This window comes from Glycine soja, chromosome 15 (genome assembly GCF_004193775.1).
Source record: "Glycine soja cultivar W05 chromosome 15, ASM419377v2, whole genome shotgun sequence".
NCBI classification, from domain to species: domain Eukaryota; kingdom Viridiplantae; phylum Streptophyta; class Magnoliopsida; order Fabales; family Fabaceae; genus Glycine; species Glycine soja.
Window position 1 is genome coordinate 8,403,773 of NC_041016.1, and position 23,471 is coordinate 8,427,243.

General features: G+C 29.2%; 1 protein-coding gene across 1 annotated transcript; it reads left to right on the forward strand.

The window, feature by feature from the left end:
- Positions 1-7,466: 7,466 nt before the first annotated feature.
- On the forward strand, positions 7,467-16,081 carry LOC114388140 (myosin-13-like). The gene is made up of 3 exons (XM_028348468.1): positions 7,467-7,706; positions 8,791-8,919; positions 15,072-16,081. The coding sequence occupies exons 1-3, from the start codon at positions 7,467-7,469 to the stop codon at positions 15,858-15,860; spliced, it is 1,158 nt and encodes a 385-aa protein (XP_028204269.1). The 3' UTR covers positions 15,861-16,081.
- The last annotated feature ends 7,390 nt before the right edge of the window (positions 16,082-23,471 follow it).

The following is a 23,471-nucleotide window of genomic DNA, read 5'->3' on the forward strand; positions in this document are numbered from 1 at the left end:
TAAAACAACATGCAAATTTAGGATCCAATTGAAAAATAAATAATTCAGAGAACAAATTAAAAATTTTCAAAGGACTTACAAAGTAATTTAATAATATTCGAAGAAAAGATTGCTGCAAATAATGAAAATCAAAAGATTGCATTAAAAAGCTATGCTAGCTAGTTGTGTCGGTATTGGAATCGAAGCTAACCTTCTCGATCTAGAAACCCATATAGTGTCATCAAATCAAAGTGAGATACCATAAATCACCGCCAACACCTTCTCTTCAAGTTAGTGGCTTTCAGTAATGAGAAGTGATAAAGAATAGAGGCTATCGGAACTGTGCTGCGCATGCATCTGGGGAGGGGCAAATACAGAGCAACGACACCACGGCTATGGACATGGCTTAGTGTTTGATGGATTGAAGTAAAAAATTCAGTAACAATAACACTTAACTGTAAATATAAAATATTTTATAAATTACCATAATTTATTGCACAGATAATATAATTAAGATTTATTGCTGTACTTTTCTTTAATTTCATCTTTTTACCGCATCCACTTTGTTTGAATCTCTGTCTTATTAGTTGATATATAAAGAAGACACGTAGGGATACAGTTTTAATTACTTCTAGAAACTAGAAATTAATAATGTTTGAGAGTGATATTGATACCTAAAGAACCTTGCTGTTTAACAATAAATGTACTCTCTCCTCTTAAACAAGCAAGCACATACACTTTTCGAAAACACAACTATGTTTGGTGGTGAGTCATTTTATTTTTCGTTTAGCTTGGTTTTATTCGACATATATACAACTTAATTTCTTTATCTGATCAGCATGGGAGGCTCGGTGGGAGGACCTATAATTGCGAGTAATGGCTGCAGTTGGAAAATTGACCAACGTGCTAAGTTACGGGACCATATCTATTGTCACATGCTATAATCAATAATTATACTAACCTGATCAGGTAATCTTTATGTTTCATGAAATAATTTGACATATTTTCCACCTATGACAAGTCCATACCAGATTATGTTGAATACTTTTATATTAGGTTCAAAGAGATCATCAAGAGGGAAAAGTGCGTCAGATTTTCTCAGTTTGGCTACTATACGGACTGATATAAATCAAATTAACACGTAGTAGGGCAGGTTTAGAACAGGATTAAGTATTCGAGATATTATCATCTAGCTCGGTGCCTTTCTTTTTTGTTCTCTGTATTTATATATAGTGTATAACTCCGATCATTTTCCTAGGTACTTATTCAGGTTTGTAACACACGATGACATTGATTTCTGCTCTGGCTAACTGTCTTAGAGTGTACATTAGATGATTAAGTTGGATTTCCTTTTATTTATTTTGTAGACTAGTAGTAATTGATATAGGTGGTGTTAGAAACTTGGAATCGGTTGCTAATTAATCTCAGACCAATACTGGTATTACAATAAGTACCAAGCCATTAGACTAGGCTGTAGCCAGACAGACATTATAAAAGTGGAAAATTGTAATTTAATGAGAAAAAAAAAAGAATGAAAATTTATTATTTTCTTTTACCTTAATCCTTTAGTTTATTATAGAAAAGAAATTGTGAATAATATAAAATTTGATCGAAAGATAAATAAAGTTTGAATAATAATTTTTTTCTAATAATGGAATTTTTTTAATTAATTCGGTAGAATCGTTCTTATTTTGTTAGTGTGCAAATATATATATACACAGGTCATGGCTGCATTCATTATCATAGCGGCTATTATCAATCCGAAATGACTTTCAAGAGTTAATTTTAGTTGTATATTAATTAATTATCGGTTAGGTTGAATTATGAATAACATAAATTGATGAAGGCAGCCAAAATTAGGAGAACGTGGGTCCCAATTAAGTGACAATACACATTGACACGTACAGTATTCAAAATGTTCATGTTGTTAGTTATGTGCGGTCTGTTTTATTTGATCTAATATATTTTTTCCTGTTGAGCCATATCAAATTAATTGATCAAACGGACTAGGTATTAAACAGGAACAGTTTCCACTTGTTATCAGCATCTTTAATCATGAAGGATTTTTTAAGTGAAAAAATTATTTTTTATAATTTCTTTTTTATTGGAACAGATGTATATAATAGGAAGAAAGTTTCTTATAAATAAGATTTGTATCTTCTATAAAAAAAAATGATAAGAAATTATTTCTTAGCAATACAAAATAATATTTATCTGACATATAATAACATTATAATCAAGTGAAAATAAAAAGTATAAAAATATAAATTTTTTAAAGTTTCATGAAATTTCTTATTATTGAAGTAAAATTATGTATAGATTTCTTAAAATAATATGATAATATGGGATCACAAAGAATATTGTGGGAACCAAAAAAGTAACTTAGAAACCTACTTAAAAAAATTTCATTGGAGATTTGTTTCATGTATGTATTTTTAGTGGATGATTCCTAGGTTTACAACCTGAGTTGGAATTTTAATTGTTGGGTGCAATAAAAGTTAAGTATTTTCTTGTTTGCCACACCCGTGACTATCTCTAAGTGACATGGGCATTATTTTCTTCTGTCATTCTTAGAACATCTTTGACAAGGATTAGATCTTAACTTTAAGATTTGTTCTTGTTTTATTTACTCCTTTGTCATATGGATTCAAATTAATTAATTTAATTAACAAACTTATATGAATTTAATTGTTGTAAAATTATCTAAAACCTCTTTTATTTTCTAACTGTCACTACTATCAGCACCATCAATACTAACTCATAAATAATTAATTTTAATTCTTTTAAAATAAATATTAGAAAGTAAAATCCTTATAGGATCTATATAAAAATAATATAAGATCTCTAAATAAGATTTACTATTGAAGTAAAAAATTAAAGAAATCTTAAAAATAATATGATATTACATGATCTATCAAAAAAGTGAGTAAGATCTAAAAAATGATATCTCTTATTAAAGATACTCTTAAATTGGGATATTGGCAAAACAAGTCCTTGGTTGCTTGGTCAGTAGTTTGTTCTCCGAAAAAAGAAGGGGGTTTAGGCCTTTTTAATCTCAAGGACTGGAACCTTGCGTTTCTTTCCCGTATCCTGTGGAACTTTCATTGTAAGAAAGATTCTCTATGGGTTTGGTGGGTTCACCATTACTATTTCAGAGGGAGCGATGTGTGGAATTACAATACTTCTTCATCAGATTCAGTTTTGATAAAGAAAATCATTCAAATAAGGGACTTTATTATCTCTAAAGAGTTAAATACGGAAGAGGCCAAAAAAAGGATTCAATCTTGGAGCACCAATGAACAATTGCTTGTTGGCAAAGTCTATGAATACATTAGAGGTGTCAAGCCTACTGTTAGTTGGTGTTCTGTTATATGGAACCCAACAATCCCCCCTAAAATGTCTTTCATTTTGTGGCTTGCTAAAAGGAATCGGCTGCTTACTCTTGACAAAGTTGCTTTTTTGAACAAGGGTTCCCTCTGCCCTTTATGTTCAAATGAGTCTGAGTCAAATGCTCATTTGTTCTTTTCTTGCAGGAAATCTCTCCAAGTTTGGGCTCACATTCATGATTTGGCTCCTTTCCGCAGGCGTTTCATTTCTTTACAGCGCATTACTGACTCTTTAATTAGGGGCAGATCCACATCAGGTGTTCAAAGAAAATTACGTTGTCTAGCTATAGCAATTACAGTCTACTGCATTTGGCTGTCTAGGAACAAGCTGATTTTTGAAGATTATCAATTTTCTGTAATAGAGATTATTAGCAAGATTAAGTTTCTTATGTATAAACAAGCACACCTATTGCATTTGTTTTAGCATCTTGATATAGGTCTTCTTATATTAGGGAGACTTTTGATTTTCTTTAACTGCGGGGTATGCCCCGTTTATTATTGTATCATTTTGGGTTTAATATAATTTACATTTTTTCTAAAAAAAATACTCTTAAATTGTAACTTAAAATGAAAATTTTCCCATCTACCTCGTTGAGAGGGGATAATAGCACGAATTAGAGAAAATTAGTTAGTTTACGTGAGAGAATGATGGACAAATCAATAGCCAAAGGTGTGTTGCGGCTTGAGAGTGTGTATGAAAATACTCCACAAGAAAATTTATGGTTTAATTCTGTTAAAATATCCCCTTGATTAGGGGAAGTATATATCCATGTCGTTCGATTTTCCAAAACTGTGAAGTTTTCTCTTCAGTCTTATTTATTTATCAAAATGACATACAAATCAATAGAGAAAAACATCAACGAGGGTGGTTAGCTGTTGATGCATTGGTTGAGGATGGATTTAGTATAATGACAATAATGAGATTTAAATATAAGACTTCATGTTAATTAGTAACATTTCAGATCTTTCCACTACTAAAGCAATCCTAATGAGTTATTGAGTTGATTATGGGTTTTGGCTTAAATAAATACGATTAACTTATTATGGACATTAAGTAGTTCTAATTATTTGATTCATCTGTTAGCTACATATATTTTTTAATTATATTTTATTATATACATAAAATTTAAAATTAAATATTATAGTTTAATTTTAGTAATTTTATATATTTTGTACTAAATTCATATAATTATGATTGTAATATTATTTATTATATGAAATCTACTTTATTTTTACGTGAAATAAAAATAAAATAATTTAATTTTTCATATATTTCAACCCAAATAATTTAAAATTATTTACATTAGTCTAATAATAAGCAGGGTCATGACAACTACAAGGCTAATATGAAGTAATTGTCTTCGGTATTGAATATTATCTAAGACCTTCATATTTTTTTTAAAATATATATTTATTATTAATTTAATTGTCATGCGACAAATTTTACTATGACATCATATATTATTTGTTACTAATTTTTTAAGTAAAACTGCATAGTCTTAAGAAAGTATTGATTGAACAAAATTGAAAATTTTGGATGAGGATGGATTGGAAAAACTATTATAGGTGAGTAGTATAAGATTATATATCACTTTTTTTAAATAGAGATATTACAATAAGTACAAACAAAAACAATACTCCAGTAAAATATGAAATTAATTATGAAAGAAAGTTATGTTCTTTATTAGATGCAAGCTCCGTTTATAAAATATTATTAACATACACTTGTAATTATTATTATTATTATTATTGAAATTAATTTTTTAAAATTAAAATTGCTTCAATGTTATTCGATATTAACTATATTAAATGATAAATTGAATAAAATTTTCATTTTATATATTTATCGTGAAACAATAGATTAATAATTTTGTAATCAACAAAAAAAAATTAAAATTGATAAGGTATATTCAATTAAATTTTGAATATAAATTCCACCTAAGACCTAAGAAAATAAAATGAAAATTAACAAGTTATGTTAAACAAAATTTAAATGATAATTTCGCCTATGAAATAAAAAACAATGAATTAAAAATTGACAAATTATATTAAATTCAATTTTGAATATAAATTTCGTCCAAAGATCTTAAAATTTCTAGACAGAACCTTGAGGATAAAAAAGTTGTTGTAGTTGATACTTAAGTAACAATTTAAAATAAAATGTGTTAATTTTGGATGTATATAGAGTATGGCAGTATGTTTATATGTACAGTAAGTATTACATTGTCAATTATTAAGAAATTATGATAAACATATATAATTCTAAATAATTATTATAAAAATTAAAAAAATTATTTAACAATTAAATTAATGTCGTCTCGACATGAACAATTTACTCATTCGAAAATATGTCAGTAAACAACCCAAATTAATCTGTACCTTTAGATTTATGTATCTAATATTTTTGTTTGGTCCTAATAATGCCAATGAAAGTCACATTTTTTCAGCATATTCCGGGATGGTGAATTAGTGCAATGTCTTCAGTTTGCAATTTCCAGCATAATTTCATGTTTTATTAATTATCACCTTAAAATATGCAAAAATTACTTCCACCTTGTTTGGATCAGCGTCGTGAACCGTGGACGCATGAAGCATATACTAAGGGGTTTCTGCGTTATCTTACCAAATTGATCTGAGGTGAATTTGGCAGAGTCACCATGCACGTGCTCATATTTAAGTAATCTGCTCAGAAGGTGGTTGTTATATATATATATATATATATATAGTACGACAACAGCATAAAGAAATATCAGGTCTTTTAATTTATGACAGATTAGGGAGACCGTACGTTGTACTTCTCTAACGATAAAATTGAAGATTTTTCTAATGCGATTCGAGAGGCAGGATCCGGATTCCCGTCTTTTTCTTAATTGATTTAGGTGGGGGAAATAAAGCCCTATCTAAATAATAATTGTAGTCCTAATTAAACATTAGACTTTTGAGTTTTGGCTTGTACAATTCAAATATATTTTTTTGGTACTGAGAATTCAAATATTTTAAGGTTGAATAACATTATTTATATAATATGTTTTATAATTATTTTATAGTGTTATTTTTTCTCTCATCTTTCTTATTTTCATTACTTATATATCTTATTATCATTTCTCTTTTTTTTATATTTTTCTTTTATATAATATAATTTATTTTACATATTTGATTGTAAATAACATTACTCTTTAAGGTCACAACACATTTTATATATATATATATATATATATATATATATATATATATATATATATATATATATATATCAAAACTAAAAATAACAAACCGTCAATTAAAGTGATTTAATTTGAATATATTTATAGTAGTCACGAGAAGCATTCATGATAAAATATATTACATTATTTTTATTCTTGTAAACAAGAGTTGAGGAAGATTGAAAGAATTTATTAAAAAGCATATTTTTTATAATAATGTAACACATCGTCATAGTAACCGCCTGGGGTTATATATATTCTAGGAATCTCAGGGCAGCAATAGATCGTGATACAGGAAATTGCTTTAAGAATATTAGTACATAGCTAGAGACACTTTTGAATGCTTCTAGCCAGATCTCCTTAGCCCTAGAAAAACTTTTAAAGGTACATCAGGCATATGCTAATAAGGTAAATTGTTGTACTATCAATTAATTATAAATCTTATTTGGTATGATTTCATCATTTCATTTTCACTTTTATTTTTTTTATGAAAAATAACTTTATATTTTTCTCCAATCATAAATTATTATATAATAATTTATTAACTTTTATTATAATTATTTTTGAAGATATAATAACTTTGATTTATGACCGAATAATAATATAACTAAACTCTTTCTTTATATTTTTTTTCCTTCTGTTTTCATCATATATTATTTTTTTTCTTCCTATTTATTTTCCTTTTCTTCTGGTACAATCCACCCCATTTTGGGAAAACCATTATAACACTGCAATGAGATAAATACGGGGATCAGTAGGTGAACGCTCACCAGACTGAAAAATTCCTAAATGCAAACCTACTTATGTTTGTTTGTTTCATCTCTCATGTTTTCGCTTTACTCTTTCTTCTTCTGCATTGAAGCTACATGTCTATAAAGCGTTCTTTCTTTTTCTGTTCATGGCGTCAAGCAACAACATTCAGGCAATACCTCGCCACCGCAGGAGGGGGACTCAGACGAAACACTCTGGTGATGGCAGTTGCAGTTCCCCAGTGAATTCTTGGGAATTAGGTTCCAAGAAAAATGAGGTTTCTGCGAGGAAGCTCGCTGCTGGGTTATGGCAGATGCAGTGTATGCAAGTCTCAAGGGATCATGCTGCTGCTTTCGGACGCAGCTCGCTTCCTTCCTCCGTGTCGCAGGTATATATGTAGTAGTAGTATATATCATATGTCAAGAAATGTAATATAAAAAATCACATTAAATGGTGAAACCGAACACCCAAGTAATTTTGATAAAATTAATATGATATAATATAATATATGATTCTAGCTAGTCCAATACGTGATCTCACACCATGGTCTAAATTTGAAGCTAGTCCAACAACTTAATTATCTCTATCCAAAGTCCCATTTCTGAAGACATGACCATTAATTAGGACCACTGGATATGACTGCAAATCAAATTCTGTACCAAGCTTCATTACCTTTTTTGCTACGCCATTCCCACATGTATGTTGTAGATAATTATGACCTTCGCAATCCCAACCAGTGGTAATAATTAACGACACTACTGAGAAAAGCTGCATTCAAAAACATGATTAGCTGATGATCAAATGATGTTGTGAAAATGACTCTTCTTCTGAGATTATATTTTGTTTGTAGACCGACATACTGCAGAATCCTCCACGCACAAATTCATAGCTTTGGTGGGAAAAATTTGGTCCAGAATATCCTGAAAAAAGAAATGCCAACGATTGCTCAATTTTTCTTTATAACATTTTATATGCTGATCATTTCACAGTGTATGCATGCTCCTTTACAGTCTCAAATGATCAGAAACCAACCTTTCTTGCGTAGTAGACTTTGTATTCTCTTCTAGTCAAAGAAAAATTAGAAAACAGTTTTTCAGGATGCTAAGTTACAATCCTGGTTAACATAATTTTTTATACAGAAATAAATTGATAAAAAAATTTGAGTACAAGGGTACTCAAACTCGTACAAAATCCATCAATAAAATCACAGCAAAATCACCCAAAACAACTAATTACAATGATTCATTAGATGAATTACAACGTTCCTGAACCAATCAGAAATTAAATATCACCAAAACCTATGTGTCTTGTTCAGAATTAATTGAATGTTGCGTTAAAACTGCTATAGGCCGCACCAACCTCACTAGTCATTATAATACACTGGGTATAGTTCATTTTTCAACTGCAGTATATCACATCTCATTAGTTTTGCCGTTGTAATTATAATATTTCTGCATGCATGTTTGCTTCAGCTGGCTAATGGAAATGTAAGGATCAGGTTTCTCCATTATGACAAACCTGAAGAAAAGTTTCAAGATACCAAAGATCAGCTAAAGAGGCCAATAACCATCTTGCGTTCAAGAAACAGACTTCGATGTGAGGTACAAGCTAGTAATTACTTGCTCATTATTATTTAAGTTGCATCAGCTACTTGAGATGTATAGTACGTGTTAAATATGGTACAAATTTCTAAAATCCTCAGGATCTCTATAAAATTTTTTTCTGGAAATGTATTATATCTAAGAAGTTAGCATATTTACATTTCTAAAATCTTCAGAAGCAAGGTTCCCAGTTAGACAGTTTATGCTTTATCCTTATTTAAAATTACTCAACATTCAATTTTTATTTTATTCTTCTAACTTTTTAAACTGTAAAATTGTTAATTAAAATTTTCTAATCAAGCAATTTCAACTTCTCACTTTATAATAATTCATTCAATATTACTATCTTCCATAATAATTTATATCACATTAAATTTTTTTAAAAAAATTTTGAAAGACTTTTTTAATGATGACAACTATTACAAGTATTATTAATAATATTGTATAAATATTCATTTAAAATTAGTTTTTTAATATAGCTTAATACTTTTAATTAATAGAACATTAGTTTCTACCAATGAGTGAAATTAAAGTCAATTTTCTTAATTAAAATCTCGAGTTTTAATTTTATAAATAGAAAAAGTGATTGGAACAACTTGACTCCAATGTTTTTCCAATATCCCAAAATGTCAAAGTTACTAATATTTGATTGATTAAACAATACATGCTCCTCCAAGTATAAATCCAATTCAGATTTAACACAATCACTAGAAGAAGTTTTTGAACATATTTTAAAAAGTCAAAACTCCAATCAACTTTTCCACCATTATTATCCAAACCAAGCACTATTGAAGATGAAGTGGAAATAGAAGTAGTCCTCTTTTCCCTAGATTGATATTCAGAAATCAAATCTTCTAATAATTTTGTCACCTTATTCAATTGATTTGTGCTTTCACTTCCTTACATGAGAGGGAAAAAATAATTTAACAACTTCATTTTCAACCTAGGGTCCAAAATAATTCTTATTGCCATCACCCCATTGATCATGCCCCAATACTTCTCAAACTTGGGAATCATACTGTCAGCCATACCTTGAATGGTGCTATTAGAAGAAAAAATTCATTCATTCAAAGCCAATCGAATTTCACACATTTTTGGAAAATAAACATTTGAAGTTGGTATTGTGTACCCAAAAATAACTCAGTAACTTTATAAAAGATTTCCAACTTCTCACAAATTTTAGTTGCCATTTTCCAATCATCATCACTTGGCAATGACTTATATTGAGGCTCTCGTTGAGTCAAACGCTTGAAAACTTCAAGATATGGCAATGCAGAAACAAGCATTAAATAAGTTGAATTCCATCTAGTTCTACAATCCATCCTAAGTTTCTTTGAATAAGGAATTTCTAATTGTTCACAAGCCTCAATAAATTTTTCTTCTCTCTTAAGTGTTCCAACCCAAAAGGAAACACTATCCCTAATATTCTCAATGGAATCATGGATAATTGACATTCCATCCTTCACAATCAAGTTAAAAATATGGGCACAACACCGCATATGGAAGTAAGTCCCTCCCAAAATAAATGAATTACATCCCAACTTGCTAAGAATTTTAGGAATCATTGCATCATTAGTACTACAATTATCAACAGTTATTGTAGATACCTTTCTATCTAGATTCCATTCAAAAAAATGTTCAATTATAATCTCTGCAAGAACTTCATCAGTATGCGATGCAGGAACATACATAAACCTAAAATAAAATAATTATTCATCTTAAAACCAAGTTCTATGAATACATGTTACTATAACTACACATATTACCAATTATATAAAATTAAAATCATAAAACTTTCAAGTGAATGATTATTTACCTCATAAGCCGACTTTGCAAATTCCAATTGTTATCAATGAAATGGGCTGTAATAGTCATATAGCCTTTGTTTTGATTCAATGCAGTCCACATGTCTGTTGTTATAGCTATGCGACTTGAATTTTTTTGAATTAACTTCATAGTTTTGGCCCTTTCACTCTCATAGAACTTTAGTATATCCAGCTTCAATTTATTACGAGATATTACTTTGAACAAAGGTTGGACAGGATTACAAAACCTTCAAAACCCATTGTGATCAACCATAGCAAGAGGGTATACATGCAATGCAATCATCTTTGTCAATTCTATCCTAGCAGTATTTTGATTAAAGGTATAGTTTCCAACTAAAATAGGTTCGCCTCTATCTCCTACTGAAGATGATGATTGGTGAAGAGTTTTTAGTATTGATTGCTTTGGACCCCTCACTGTTCGAAGCTTACAGGTTCTAATGTGATCGTGCAAATGCTTCGTACCTGACCTTGTATCACCACCAAGTTTTTTTCACAATATTTACATATAGATTTCCATTTTTCCTCTATTTTCTTTCTTTTGAAGTGGATCCAAGCAGCATAAGTTAATCCTCTTTTATTTGGACTTCTTTCAACATCTTCAACTTCTTCTATATTTGGAGAATTTTCTGCTTCTTCCACCGGATTGCTTTGTGCGTCATTAGCAACTTGTTGTGTTTTTAATAGAGCAATAGATGGATCAATAGGCGTACCCATTTTCTGTGCAACAAACAAGTAACAAAATTTACAAATATGAGTCATGTAAAATTGTAAATGCACAAATTTGACTCTTATTGCTAGATTACAAATTTTAAACTCAATGAATCAGCCAAACCAAAACATCACAATAAGCTAGCAGCAGAACAAAGAATTGGAAATACAACATAAATAAATAAATAAATAAAACCGAGGAAGAACATACAACAAAGGAAGAACAATTCGAAGTTGCGAAACCCAAAAATGCACGGTGCGACTCGAATAAGAAAAAGGTGTAACGAAGGCTTCCACGAGTTCACGGCTGAAACGAACAGTGAAGAAGGAACGGTGAAGAAGCGAAGAAATGAAGAGGGTGAAGACAATGTGAAAGGAACAAAGGTGAAGCAGTGAAGAAGGAACAAAGGTGAAGAAGGAAGTCAAGGAACGAAGTGTGAATGTTTGATGCGACGTTTTAGGGTTTAGGTAATGTTTTTGTCTTTGTGACTTGTGAGATATATATATATATATATATATGTGTGATAATTTTATTTTGTATTTTTTAACTAGTAAAATACTATATTAACCCTTATATTTATGTTATACATATTATAAGTTATGAGGGTATATAAATAAAATTCTATATACGCAAGGATGCGGGGACCCTACGGGGCGGGAAACATAGTCCCCGTCCTCGAATTAGCTGCGGGGGATTTTTCATCCCTATCCTCATCCCTTCGGGGAATTTTTCCCCGACCACAGGGCCCTGAATGAGACAGTCCTCACGGGGATTCCCGAGTTACGGGAAGAATTGTCATGCCTACCTAATGCAACTACCTCATCCGCGTCGAGTTAGTCGCGATCCTATTCATATGCCTATATATAACCCAAGGTCACAGACTCTTCATCACAACAATACAAAATCAATGCTTTAATTTGCATCAAAGTTATACTTACCTTCTTAAAAAAAACTACTATGACTTTGTAAAATATAATGCTTTATGTTATAAAAACATTGGACTTTCAAAACGGGTATTTGAATACACTGAAAAGTATTTGATACTTTTTGCTTAAAGTATTCACATAGTCTATGGAGTATTCAGATACCTTGCATAAGTTTCCGAAACTTGTCTCTCCGTGGTAATGAAATACTCCACCAAATATTTGATAGATTATTTAAATACTTTTTCGAGCGTTCAAATTATTACTCAAGAAGTCAAAAGATCAGCTCTTTGGAGTATTCAATTATCTCATTAGGTATCCTGATACTAATTAGTATTTTAATACTTTTTCAAGGATTTTGATACTAAGTATTCTAATACTTTTGGTACTAAGTTTATATGCTCAAATGTAATTTTCAAAACTAAAATAGGAAAACTAATGTACACACTCAATGATTAAACAATAATAAGCACATCTACCCAAAATATATAATAAACCTGAGGCACTCAAACTCAATAAAAAGATAATGATACAACTCAAGAAATGCAATGAAAGTAGGGCGCGCAAGTACCGGGAATCATCAAAACAAATAACTATATAAGGCTGGGAGCTCATGCAGAAGCGTGGAAACAATGCATCATCCTCTTCAATGCATCATATGAAAAGATGCATCTTCTACAACTTCAACTCTTATTGCAGCTCAAACAAAAAAAAAAAGTTGAGGAAAAATATGAAGAAAAACTAAGGAATCATTTATTATGCGACAAGCAGTAGCTGACACGATTTTTTCAAGAATAATGGGAATTATAAGTGCTAAAGATGTCTGAAGTACACTACAAGAAGAGTCTATAGGAAATGCCAAAATACATGTAATTAAATTTCAAATTGTAATTGTGAGCTTGAATTAATAAGAATGAAATGATTGAGGCCGTAGTTTATCAAAGATTATTTATAAAAATTAATATAATATTTTTCAGTGTATTTTAACATCCTTTAATTTATATATTTCTTGAAAAAAAATTAAAGGTGATCTATATCATAATTATCCCAAGTCAAATCACTTTAAATTTTAAAATTCTTAAGTGATAGGTTAATAAAAAATAAATACATATTTATTAGTACAAGTAATACTAATGAATTCTTTTAAATTAACATGTTATATAGTTTCATAGTTATATAACCACTAAACTCCACTCATTTGGGTTGTGTATTTGATTCTCTGTGTCTCTCTCCCTTGAGGCCTCCTAGAAGATGTTCATTGTTCGTATTTCTTCTCCTTTCCACTAATTATTACTCTTTGTCCTTATCAGTGTCCAAGATGTTACAGGCTGATCGTCTTTTTCTTGGTTTGTCATTAAACCACATCATATAGGGAAAGAATCTAGTATGATACTAGTTGTAATGCCTTAACTGTTTTTATGAAACTTTTTAGAAGGTCATTTTGATCCAAACGAAGCACACATATTTTTAAATGATACACTACCGAAAAATGAGTTTGATATCCAACTAACAAAAAATAGTAAAGCTAGGCTCATGAAATTCACCTCCATCATCAGGGGCGAACTACACATACTGGAACAGAGGCAATCGCCCCACCTAGATTCATGGAATGTTATGAACATAACACTAATAATAGATTAATTTAATATAGTTTATTTCTTCTAAATTTCTATATAGCCCCCCTTGCCGTTACTAACATATTAATATAATATACTTTCTAAAAAATTTATCTAGCCACCTCTGCCCCTGTTTTTTTGTTGTCCTCTTCTAAATTTTTATAGTTGTATATATATAAAAAAATTATCAGTAGTATTTACATTTTTTATATTTTTTATATTTAATCAAAACTTAAAAACATAAAATCTATAATAAACTTCATCTACTAAAAATGTTTTTCCATATATAGGAAGCCATCTTAGTGTATCAAATATTGTATTTTTCTTTTTGTTCAATTTTGAGTCATGAATATCGTTTCTTTTTTTTATCTTCAAAGAAATTAGGAGGCCAAAAAAAAATCAAGTTAATTAACATGTTTTTTTTCTAGTTGGAATTTGTAATGAGTCTTTTTCTTCTTTTAAATATGTAATTTCTTATATTGATAAAAAAAAAGAATTAAAATATGTCTTTAAATTTTATAAAGAAATGGCTGATTTAGATCTATTTCATCTTATTCTTATGTCACTAATTTTAAATTATTTCATCACATACTTGTAAACTTGATGAACACAACATTTTAAGAAAAGCAAGTCAATTATTTTGATGTATTATTATATTTACTTTTATAAGATATATGATATTTATTTTTTATTGAATTGATTTTGGATAATTATTATTAATAAAACTAATCATTATTAACCTTTTCTATGAGTTAAATTTTCGTCCCCCTAATCAATATTCCTGGTTTCGTCTCTGTCCATCGTCTATTCCCAAAAGCTTGAATGTCTAATTATAAAGCTTTGACGGGTTAAACTTGTAACCATTTTAATTATATAATATATTTTTTGAAAGGATTTTTAATTATATAACATTAATCAATTTATAAACTGAAAATAATAATATTTGAACATTGATCCGTACATGTTATAAAAAGGAAGAAATGAAACAAATATATTATCACTTTTATGTTTCTCCTCCTGACAACGGTATTCAGACTCCACTTTCCAATCTATGTTGTTTCGGGGTTTTGTTTTTCAGCTTGAATCTTCTATACCACATCTCAATGGTTCAAAAGGAGTGGCCACAATATGGAACCCTACTCGCAATGAAGCATCCAATGAGTTTATCATGATCCATAGCAGGAAGCTTCTTGAAGACAAAAAAGTAGTAGGTAACCATAACTCTGTTGTATCCACTTTGCTTGAAGAACTCCTTCAAGCTCAAAGATCCATCAATAAACTCAAAGCAGAACAGAAGTCCCTCAAGAAAAATGTTGAACATTTTTTGCAAAACCTTAAAGTGGAAAACATCTTTTTGAAGCACAAGGAACACTACAAGATTAAAGCAACATTAGATGACTTAAAGGGTATGTTGGAAAGGGAAAGAAGAAGTAGAGAGAGGATGGAGTTACTTAACACCAAATTGGTGCATGAACTAGCTGAAGCCAACTTATTGGCCAAGCAGTTTATGACAAACTGCGAGAAAGAAAAGAAAGAAAGAGAACTAATGGAGGAAATGTGTGAAGAACTAGCCATGCAAATAGGAGAAGACAAGGCTAAGTTCACAGTAGTACTAAGCGAATCCATGAGAATTTGCGAGAAAGTGGAAGAAGAGAGGAACATGATGCAAATGGCTGAACTGTGGCGTGAAGAACGCGTGCAAATGAAGCTTGCTGATGCACAACTTGTTCTTGAAGACAAATATAACCAGTTGGTGCAACTTTATGCTTCTCTCGAAATGTTCTTCATGTCAAGGGGTACTGAACTTGAAACTACGGAGCTAGAGGATGCTGAGTCGATCAAACAAGAAGTTGAATCAATAAATTAAATATTCAACGTGTTATGGAGCTTTCTTTTGATGCTTAAAACTCCCAAGATATAGTTCATCACATTCTTGGAACATGGTATGAACAGGTTTTCTGCCTTAGGTCGAGACAATAAACCACACGTGTCTAGAACAACAGTTTGGTTGTAATTCATCTTTTCAACCTTTCAATCGTTTCTATGCAGAGGAAGAAATAAGAAAAGAACAAAATTAAAGAAGTTGATTATAAAAATAAGTAACATGATTGAGAGAGAGAGAGAGAGAGAGAAGTGTGTGGAAATTATGATAAAAATTTTGTGATGAGTAAGGTCAGTATTTCAACCTTTTGTCAATTCTATTTACAGTACAAACCATACAGCATTTGGAAATGAGTCTGCTATATGAATATTTCCATTTTATAAATATTAATTTTATGAACATCTATTGTTTCCTATAAGTGTGTTATATCACTTATTATACCTTATAATTTCTTTTTCTTTTCACTCTTTCTTTCTCTAAGTGTGTTGAATAGCATAGAGTGGTTCATAGAATTTATATTTTCCTTTGGAAATTATTGAGCGTGATTGACTTATTCTTTTTTTAGAGGTGCTATGATATCATGAAAAATCTAAAGATTTTGATGCAGTTATTTTTTGGGGGGATAAGTTTGGATATATGAAAGGAGGGAGAAAGGAAGAAATAGCTTCGATTACTTTATAAATTGAAACTCATTCAACTATATTGATTAAAAGAAATAGCATTACCACAACCTTTAAATTTATTGGGAAACTACAAAATTTTTCTTTTAAAAAGACTGAACCATTTTTTGCCTATCTAGCAAGAATTCTTTTCGTTACTTGGCATGTTTTTGTTACATGAAGTCTGTAGTTATCATTATACAAACAAAAAAAATTGTGTAAGCATTTTCTTTTAATTAAACCATACATTTGACCTTTATCATTAATTAGAACATATAAATTCAGAACATATTTGTTTTTACTGCATAAATTCAGAAACTGAACTCTGAAAAATGTGACATTCACAATAATAAAGATGGCAACGGTCATAACTTTTTTTTGGTAACAACAACGGCCAACGGTCATAATATGTGGTGCAAGAAATTAAATTCGTGAAGAAAAATCAAGTTCGCGTGAATTCTCCTTATATAGTTCACGTTACACAAAGCTTGAATTTTTGGGACAGTAAAGGAGGTGCACCTTGATTTTGTGAGGTGCATAAAGCTTTAACCGTACATGAGCTACTTGAATTTTCAACAACAACCCAAACTATATTAAACGTGAGGCCCATCCAAACCAGGCCTTTCCTAGTTTCCTACAGGTATTCGCCTAACAATATTAGTTTTAGTTCTTACCAACATTTGAAAATTTCAAAGATATCTTTCCCCCATAGTGCAACAAAAGGGTGTTTCCGCTATACAAAATGGTTACAAAAACACTACACAGCATAATTACAATTTTGTTGTGCAAGTGTAGGTGAAAAAAAAAATATGCAACAAAAGTGTCATTTCATTGTGTATTATACAATGAAACCATACTTTCTTTATATATTTTTTTCATGCTCACATGGTACAACACAATGGAATTGTAATTTTATTGTGTCAAAGAAATTATAATATAACATAATCATGATTTCGTTAGGTTGTTAGAAAACAAAAAAATTGCACAACAAAATACTGATTTCATTATGTTGACAAACATTAAAAAAAAAAATACTATGAGTAGGGAAGGCTTCATGAGACAAGGAGGGAAGAAAGAGGGAAAGAGGAAAGAAGAAAAAAAGGAATGAAGGAAGAAAGGATGATGGGGAAGGGTGGGTGCCAATAATTGGAGGAAGGAGAAAAGATATTTTGATTTTTTCAATGTGCTGGTAGGAGCCAATAGTAAATTTGGAGGGATCAACATCAACTCTCTTCCTTATATATATGGAGCAAGGTCGAGCTTGAACATGAACCCACACTCTATAATGTCGGCTATTGGTTCCTTCACTTTCCATGGTGCTTCCTGCACTTCCTTTTTCCCTAATGTCCTTTCTTGCATTACATTCTGGAATACACTCTCATTTTGGCTTCTGGAGTAATCATTCAGAAAAGTTAGAAAACATTTTCAGAAAAAGTGCAGGAAGCAAGTGAGAGTGCAGGAAGCATTAGTCCGTGATGTGTTAACAGATAGCCCTCTATCTAACAAAATCAAATGACCCAAAAATTCAAACTCAATAAATTTTGTGGACTCTAGAAGTAGGTACTAACTACGTAATATCTGGAACAAAAATTTAATTTGTATTATCAAATTAATTTAATCATACATTATAATAAAACATAATTAGTAGGATAATAATTTTTAAGTTCACGAGTTTTTTTTTTCTAACAAAAAATAGCTCCTTTGCTAAGCAAGAGAAAAATCTGGCCATGTATCTATAATTTTTCTGTGAATAATTGATGAGGTGCAATGCTAATTTGGAGTATAACAGTTATTAAAATAAAATCTTAGTATTTACTTTTGGTATATTAATTTTAAACACTCAAAATTTAAAATAGAAACTATAAGTAAGTATCCAAGCTAGGGTTTGAAATACATAATCAACCGAAAAGAAAGGGAAAAAAAATCATACGGATTTCCACATAAAAAATTAATCACACGTTTATTTATAAAGATAATAATATTGTAAAATAACAGTATTGCGATGCACTTAAAACATTACTTATACTTTGTTTGAACTCTTGTTCTCTCATTTTGTATCAGAAAGAGTGACAAATAATATACAAAGGTTAAATGGAAATCGTGGTTTCTTTCAATCAATTATTGAATTCACTCGTCTATGTTACTTTACCAGAAAATTCTGTAATGGTTTTCATTTTCGCTACTCTTAAAACATAATGTTCTATATGAGTATATTCGACCAAACAGAATAGCATATTGATATGGATTTGTTGAATTTCCTCGATTGATTACAACCTGGGGCCACTTTTCTATAATAATAAAAAAAAAACATAGATTATTGAAGCAATTATTACTTATAAGTGGCTCACACATCTTTAAACTCTAACGGTGCAACTGTGTAGCAACAGTTATTTAAATAAATAAAAAATCAAGAATTCACTGTTAAATATGCTTTTAGTGTACTTTTGAGATCTCAAATGATGAAGAAAGCTTATGTACCCATCTAAATAATTGTACGCGGATACTTTAGATATGTTTGGTTTAGTTTTCTTAGAAAATATATCTTAAAGATTTTTTAAAAAAATATATCTCAAAATAAAACAATTTTAACCTGCATTTATTTAAATAGTTTTTCATATAAAATTATCATGGAACTAAAGAATTCTGTGAAAGAGTTACCGAATAACGCAGTCCGGTCAAAAGAAAATTCAAATACAAACAAAATTTATAGAAGCTTTGCAGCTTACCCAAAAAAAAAAGGCTTGAGTAAGTTGAAGTATACCTTGATTTAGTATTAACTATTGTTCTTTTTGTTATTATTATATCTAAACTAATTAAGATCAACATCCTGTATTAAAAAAATTACTAATGAATCACAGTATTGATTTGATTTTAATATTTAATTATTTCAATTCATGCATTTGAATTGTAAATTAAGACCACACTACGCCTGAAATTGTTTTTCAAACTATACGTACAACAATTTTATTTCCCTAAACTTAGTAGCAACCACAGAAAGATAACTAATTAAAGTGAAGACATGAGATATCAAAATATGCATGGGGACAGCAATAAATGCTTTTAAGAAAGATGTGCTTTAATCTTTAGTTGATCCACAAGATAGTACAAGTACTACTAGTATATAGAGTAACGAGTTTCAAGTACCTTACAAAGACAATTGCTTCAACAGAGATAAATGAAATCAATTAAATGTGGTTTTTGGGTGTACATTGCAACCATACTTAATAAATATAAAATTATTGAATGCTTGAGTTTTTTAAGATATTAAATATATTTATTTTGATTTAATATTTTCATTATTAAATATTTTAAAATTTGTAAAAAAAATAGTTTAATATTACTCGTTTTAATTGATTCATAAATCGCTAAGAAACAACTTCTAAATTACTTGGGATAAGCACAACTACACCTAGTCATTCTACTATCCTAAATCATTATGATTGATTGATTAGTTCATGTTTAGTACATGCTTAATTTATGGGGGACCATACCCATAATAATTAAAGCTATTTAGCTTAGTACTTCACCCCGCAATAAATAGCCAATTAAAAACTTGATTTGATGTGCCCTGGGGACCTTAATGAGATGCCAAGCAAATCATTCATTGTTCACAGTTCACACTCTCATTTGGGCAAAACAGAGAGAAGAAATAGGGCTTCGCTTTATGATTGTATTGTACTGAACCCCATTTGATCTAGAAAAGCACTTGCCAGGAGCACCACATCCACAAAGTCTTAGCTTTCATCATCATCAACAAGTGGGTAGCTAATCGAGTGGGACTTAACTTAGTAATGCTATGAAAAGACAGAGAAATAATTTATTTAGAGGAGATGACTATTGTATTACTCCAACGTATAAGCAACACTACAATATTTTTTCATTTATTATTATTACTGACGTATTAAACTAATCCCCTAAAAATATGTATTTTGAATAAATTCTTTAATGACTTGTTTTTATTATCAAATTATATGATACTTAAAGTGAGTCAAGTGACATTATCAAAATAGTCCTTGTTTCAAATATTTTAAAAAAATAAAAGGAAAAGAAATTAAAAACAGAATTTATGATTATTTCGAAGAAATTAATTCTTGTTTTTTTTATTGAAATGTCAACATTAATTAGCATTGGTGAGAAGTGTAAATGAATTTCTCTTTATAATATGTTAAAGTTGAAGTACAAGTTGTAATGTTGAATTGCTGAGTCTTAGTCAATCAATTTAAACTTCAACTTCATGTTGTGAAGTCAATTTTTAATTAGGTGTGTTTGTTTCATGAATAACTTTTTAGTCCCAAAAATATTAGTCTTAAAAATAAATCACTAGGATGTTATTTTTATGAATTTTAAAAAAAATGTGTTTGATTAATTATTAAAAATGATTAGGAATTTTTTTTATATGCTACATGTGTTTGATTGATATTTTTCTAGAAATATATATTATAATTATTAAAATATTCTTATTGTTAAAGTTTGTTAAAAAATTACAAATGTGTCTAAGTATAAACGTAACAATCCACACGAAAATTCCAAAAAATAGTGAACATTTATTACAAACAAGACAAAATAATATATGTGCATAAGGTCACCGCTATCCTTTTTTTTTAATGTCTCACACCAAAGAAATAAAACACTTTCATAACTACACAAAATTTGTGAGAATGAAATTGGCGCAACATGCAGGAACGAAATTTGTAAGGAAAAGAAAAACATAGCCCGTAATATGAAGGTAGCATTGAAGGATAGTGGAATAGTGGGCCGTAAGGAGTATATATCTAGATTTTTACTCACATGAAAATAATTTTTTTCTATTTCCTCCGCCGGGATGATTAAATATTGAAGGTGAAATTATGATTATGTTTAATAAAATTAATTAATAAACTAGCTGAATGTTTATAAGTTATAAGATATATATGAGTTAGTTGAAAGCTTATAAATTAACTAATTTAATTGAAAGTGTTTAATAAAATTAACTGATAAATGTTAGATAACATAAAGAAATAAATTTAATATTTTACATTTGAATTTATCTTTAATAACATATATTCTTAGAAAGTAAGATAATAATTTTAAAATTTTGTATTATAAGAAAATGGTAATGATTTGGTGATTTTAAACTCAAATTTTTCTTTTTCTAAAACAGTAAAATTAAATTAAATAAACTATAATTATATTATTTAAAATCATTTTTTGACATTTAAATAATTTATTAATAATATTATTTTTAAAAAAATAAAAAAGTGTTTTTTTATAATTTTCTTAAACATTTATTTTTCTATTTATACAAGAATAACTTGGATGAATGCATATGTCTTTCACTTGTATAATTACAAAACATGATATAAATTAGATCTTCTATTTAAAACTAACCATATATATTTGAAATTCCATTTAAATTAGGTCATATAATTAAAAAATAAAAATAACTTAGTAAATAACTATAAAAATGATATGATTCAAATAATTTCTAACTTTTAAGAAGGATGTGACAAAAAACAATTAACAAGTTGACTGTGGTGTGCATGTAAGAATGATAAATGGTAAATTAGATATTGAGAAGTTTTTCAAACAATAAAAAATATATTTAAATTAGATAAAAGAGTAAAACATGATTTTAAATAAAATAGTAAGAATAAAATTAAAAATAAAAAAGCCAATAGCTTTTAAGCTGGCCTATCAAAATATGCTGTTTGAGACAGCTTATGAAAAATAAGTTATGTACCAAACAAATTTATTTTGGTTTAAGTAATTTATAAGTCAATCAAAAAAGAGTTTATAAGTTTTTCAAAGTTTTTACCAAATATAATCATATATGACTTTTTTAAGAATAAAATATACACAGGAATAATTATTTTATTATTGCTTAATAAATATAAGATAAATTTTCTCTTATATTTTTAAGACTAAAAAAATTATCCATGAAACAAACATTACTAAATTATCTTCTTAAATATGTTTTAATATTTGTAACTTATATCTTTTGAGTGACTAACACACACGGACATATATAGAGAGAGAGAGAGAGCTCTACTTTAAGCAATCAAGCACATTTAGGCACCATTTTTGTTAAACGCCACATAGTTATCAAAACCTATTTGAAAACAGCAATAATAAAGTCTATCTAAAATATTTATTGAGAATATCAGTTATAATTTTTATAAGATTAAGATATAACTTTGATCTCCTAATAATTTAGTCAAAACTATCGAACATATTTATTGAGAATATCGATTATCAGTCAAAATTGTATGTCTATTTTCTCATTTGACATATTTTAAATATTATTATTCACTCGTATAAGCGAGTTTTGAGCTTTCTTGTGAAGTCTCACTGCAACAAAATGAGCAACTGCTAGCAGAAATAACTACACGAGAGATGTTAATTATATGATATCTCGAAAGTGATATTGTACCAAACTATAAATGAGAATAATTTTTGGAAATGGTAACGCTACCATGAAACGTTGAAACTGCCAACGTCGTTGATGCATCTCTGGGTCGATGGGTAACCATATCATCTGTGTCTCACACTCGCCTGCTTGTGCATATTTAATAGCTACCAGATTTTTTATTTATTTAATTTGAACTTAGAGAACTTAAGCAACTAGTCACCACACCTTTTGTTGTGTTGAAAAAGAAGTTAGGTGAATTAGATACTCGAATTTATAAAAACTTAAAGCAATTTTTGGCTTGTAAGTCAAAAAGAAACTATTAGTAGAAAAATTTCTACATAGCTAGGCCCGTAAAACTTGACTCTAAATACCACTTCCCCTCCGTCAGATTTGCATCTTACTACAATTACAGTAATCCCATTCGAGAGTTATGAACATTGGTGAGACAATTCTCAATTCCACATACACCTCAACATAATGGTGTGGCAGAACAGATGAACTGGACTCTCCTAGATAGAACAAGAGTCATGCTGAGAACAACGTGATTGG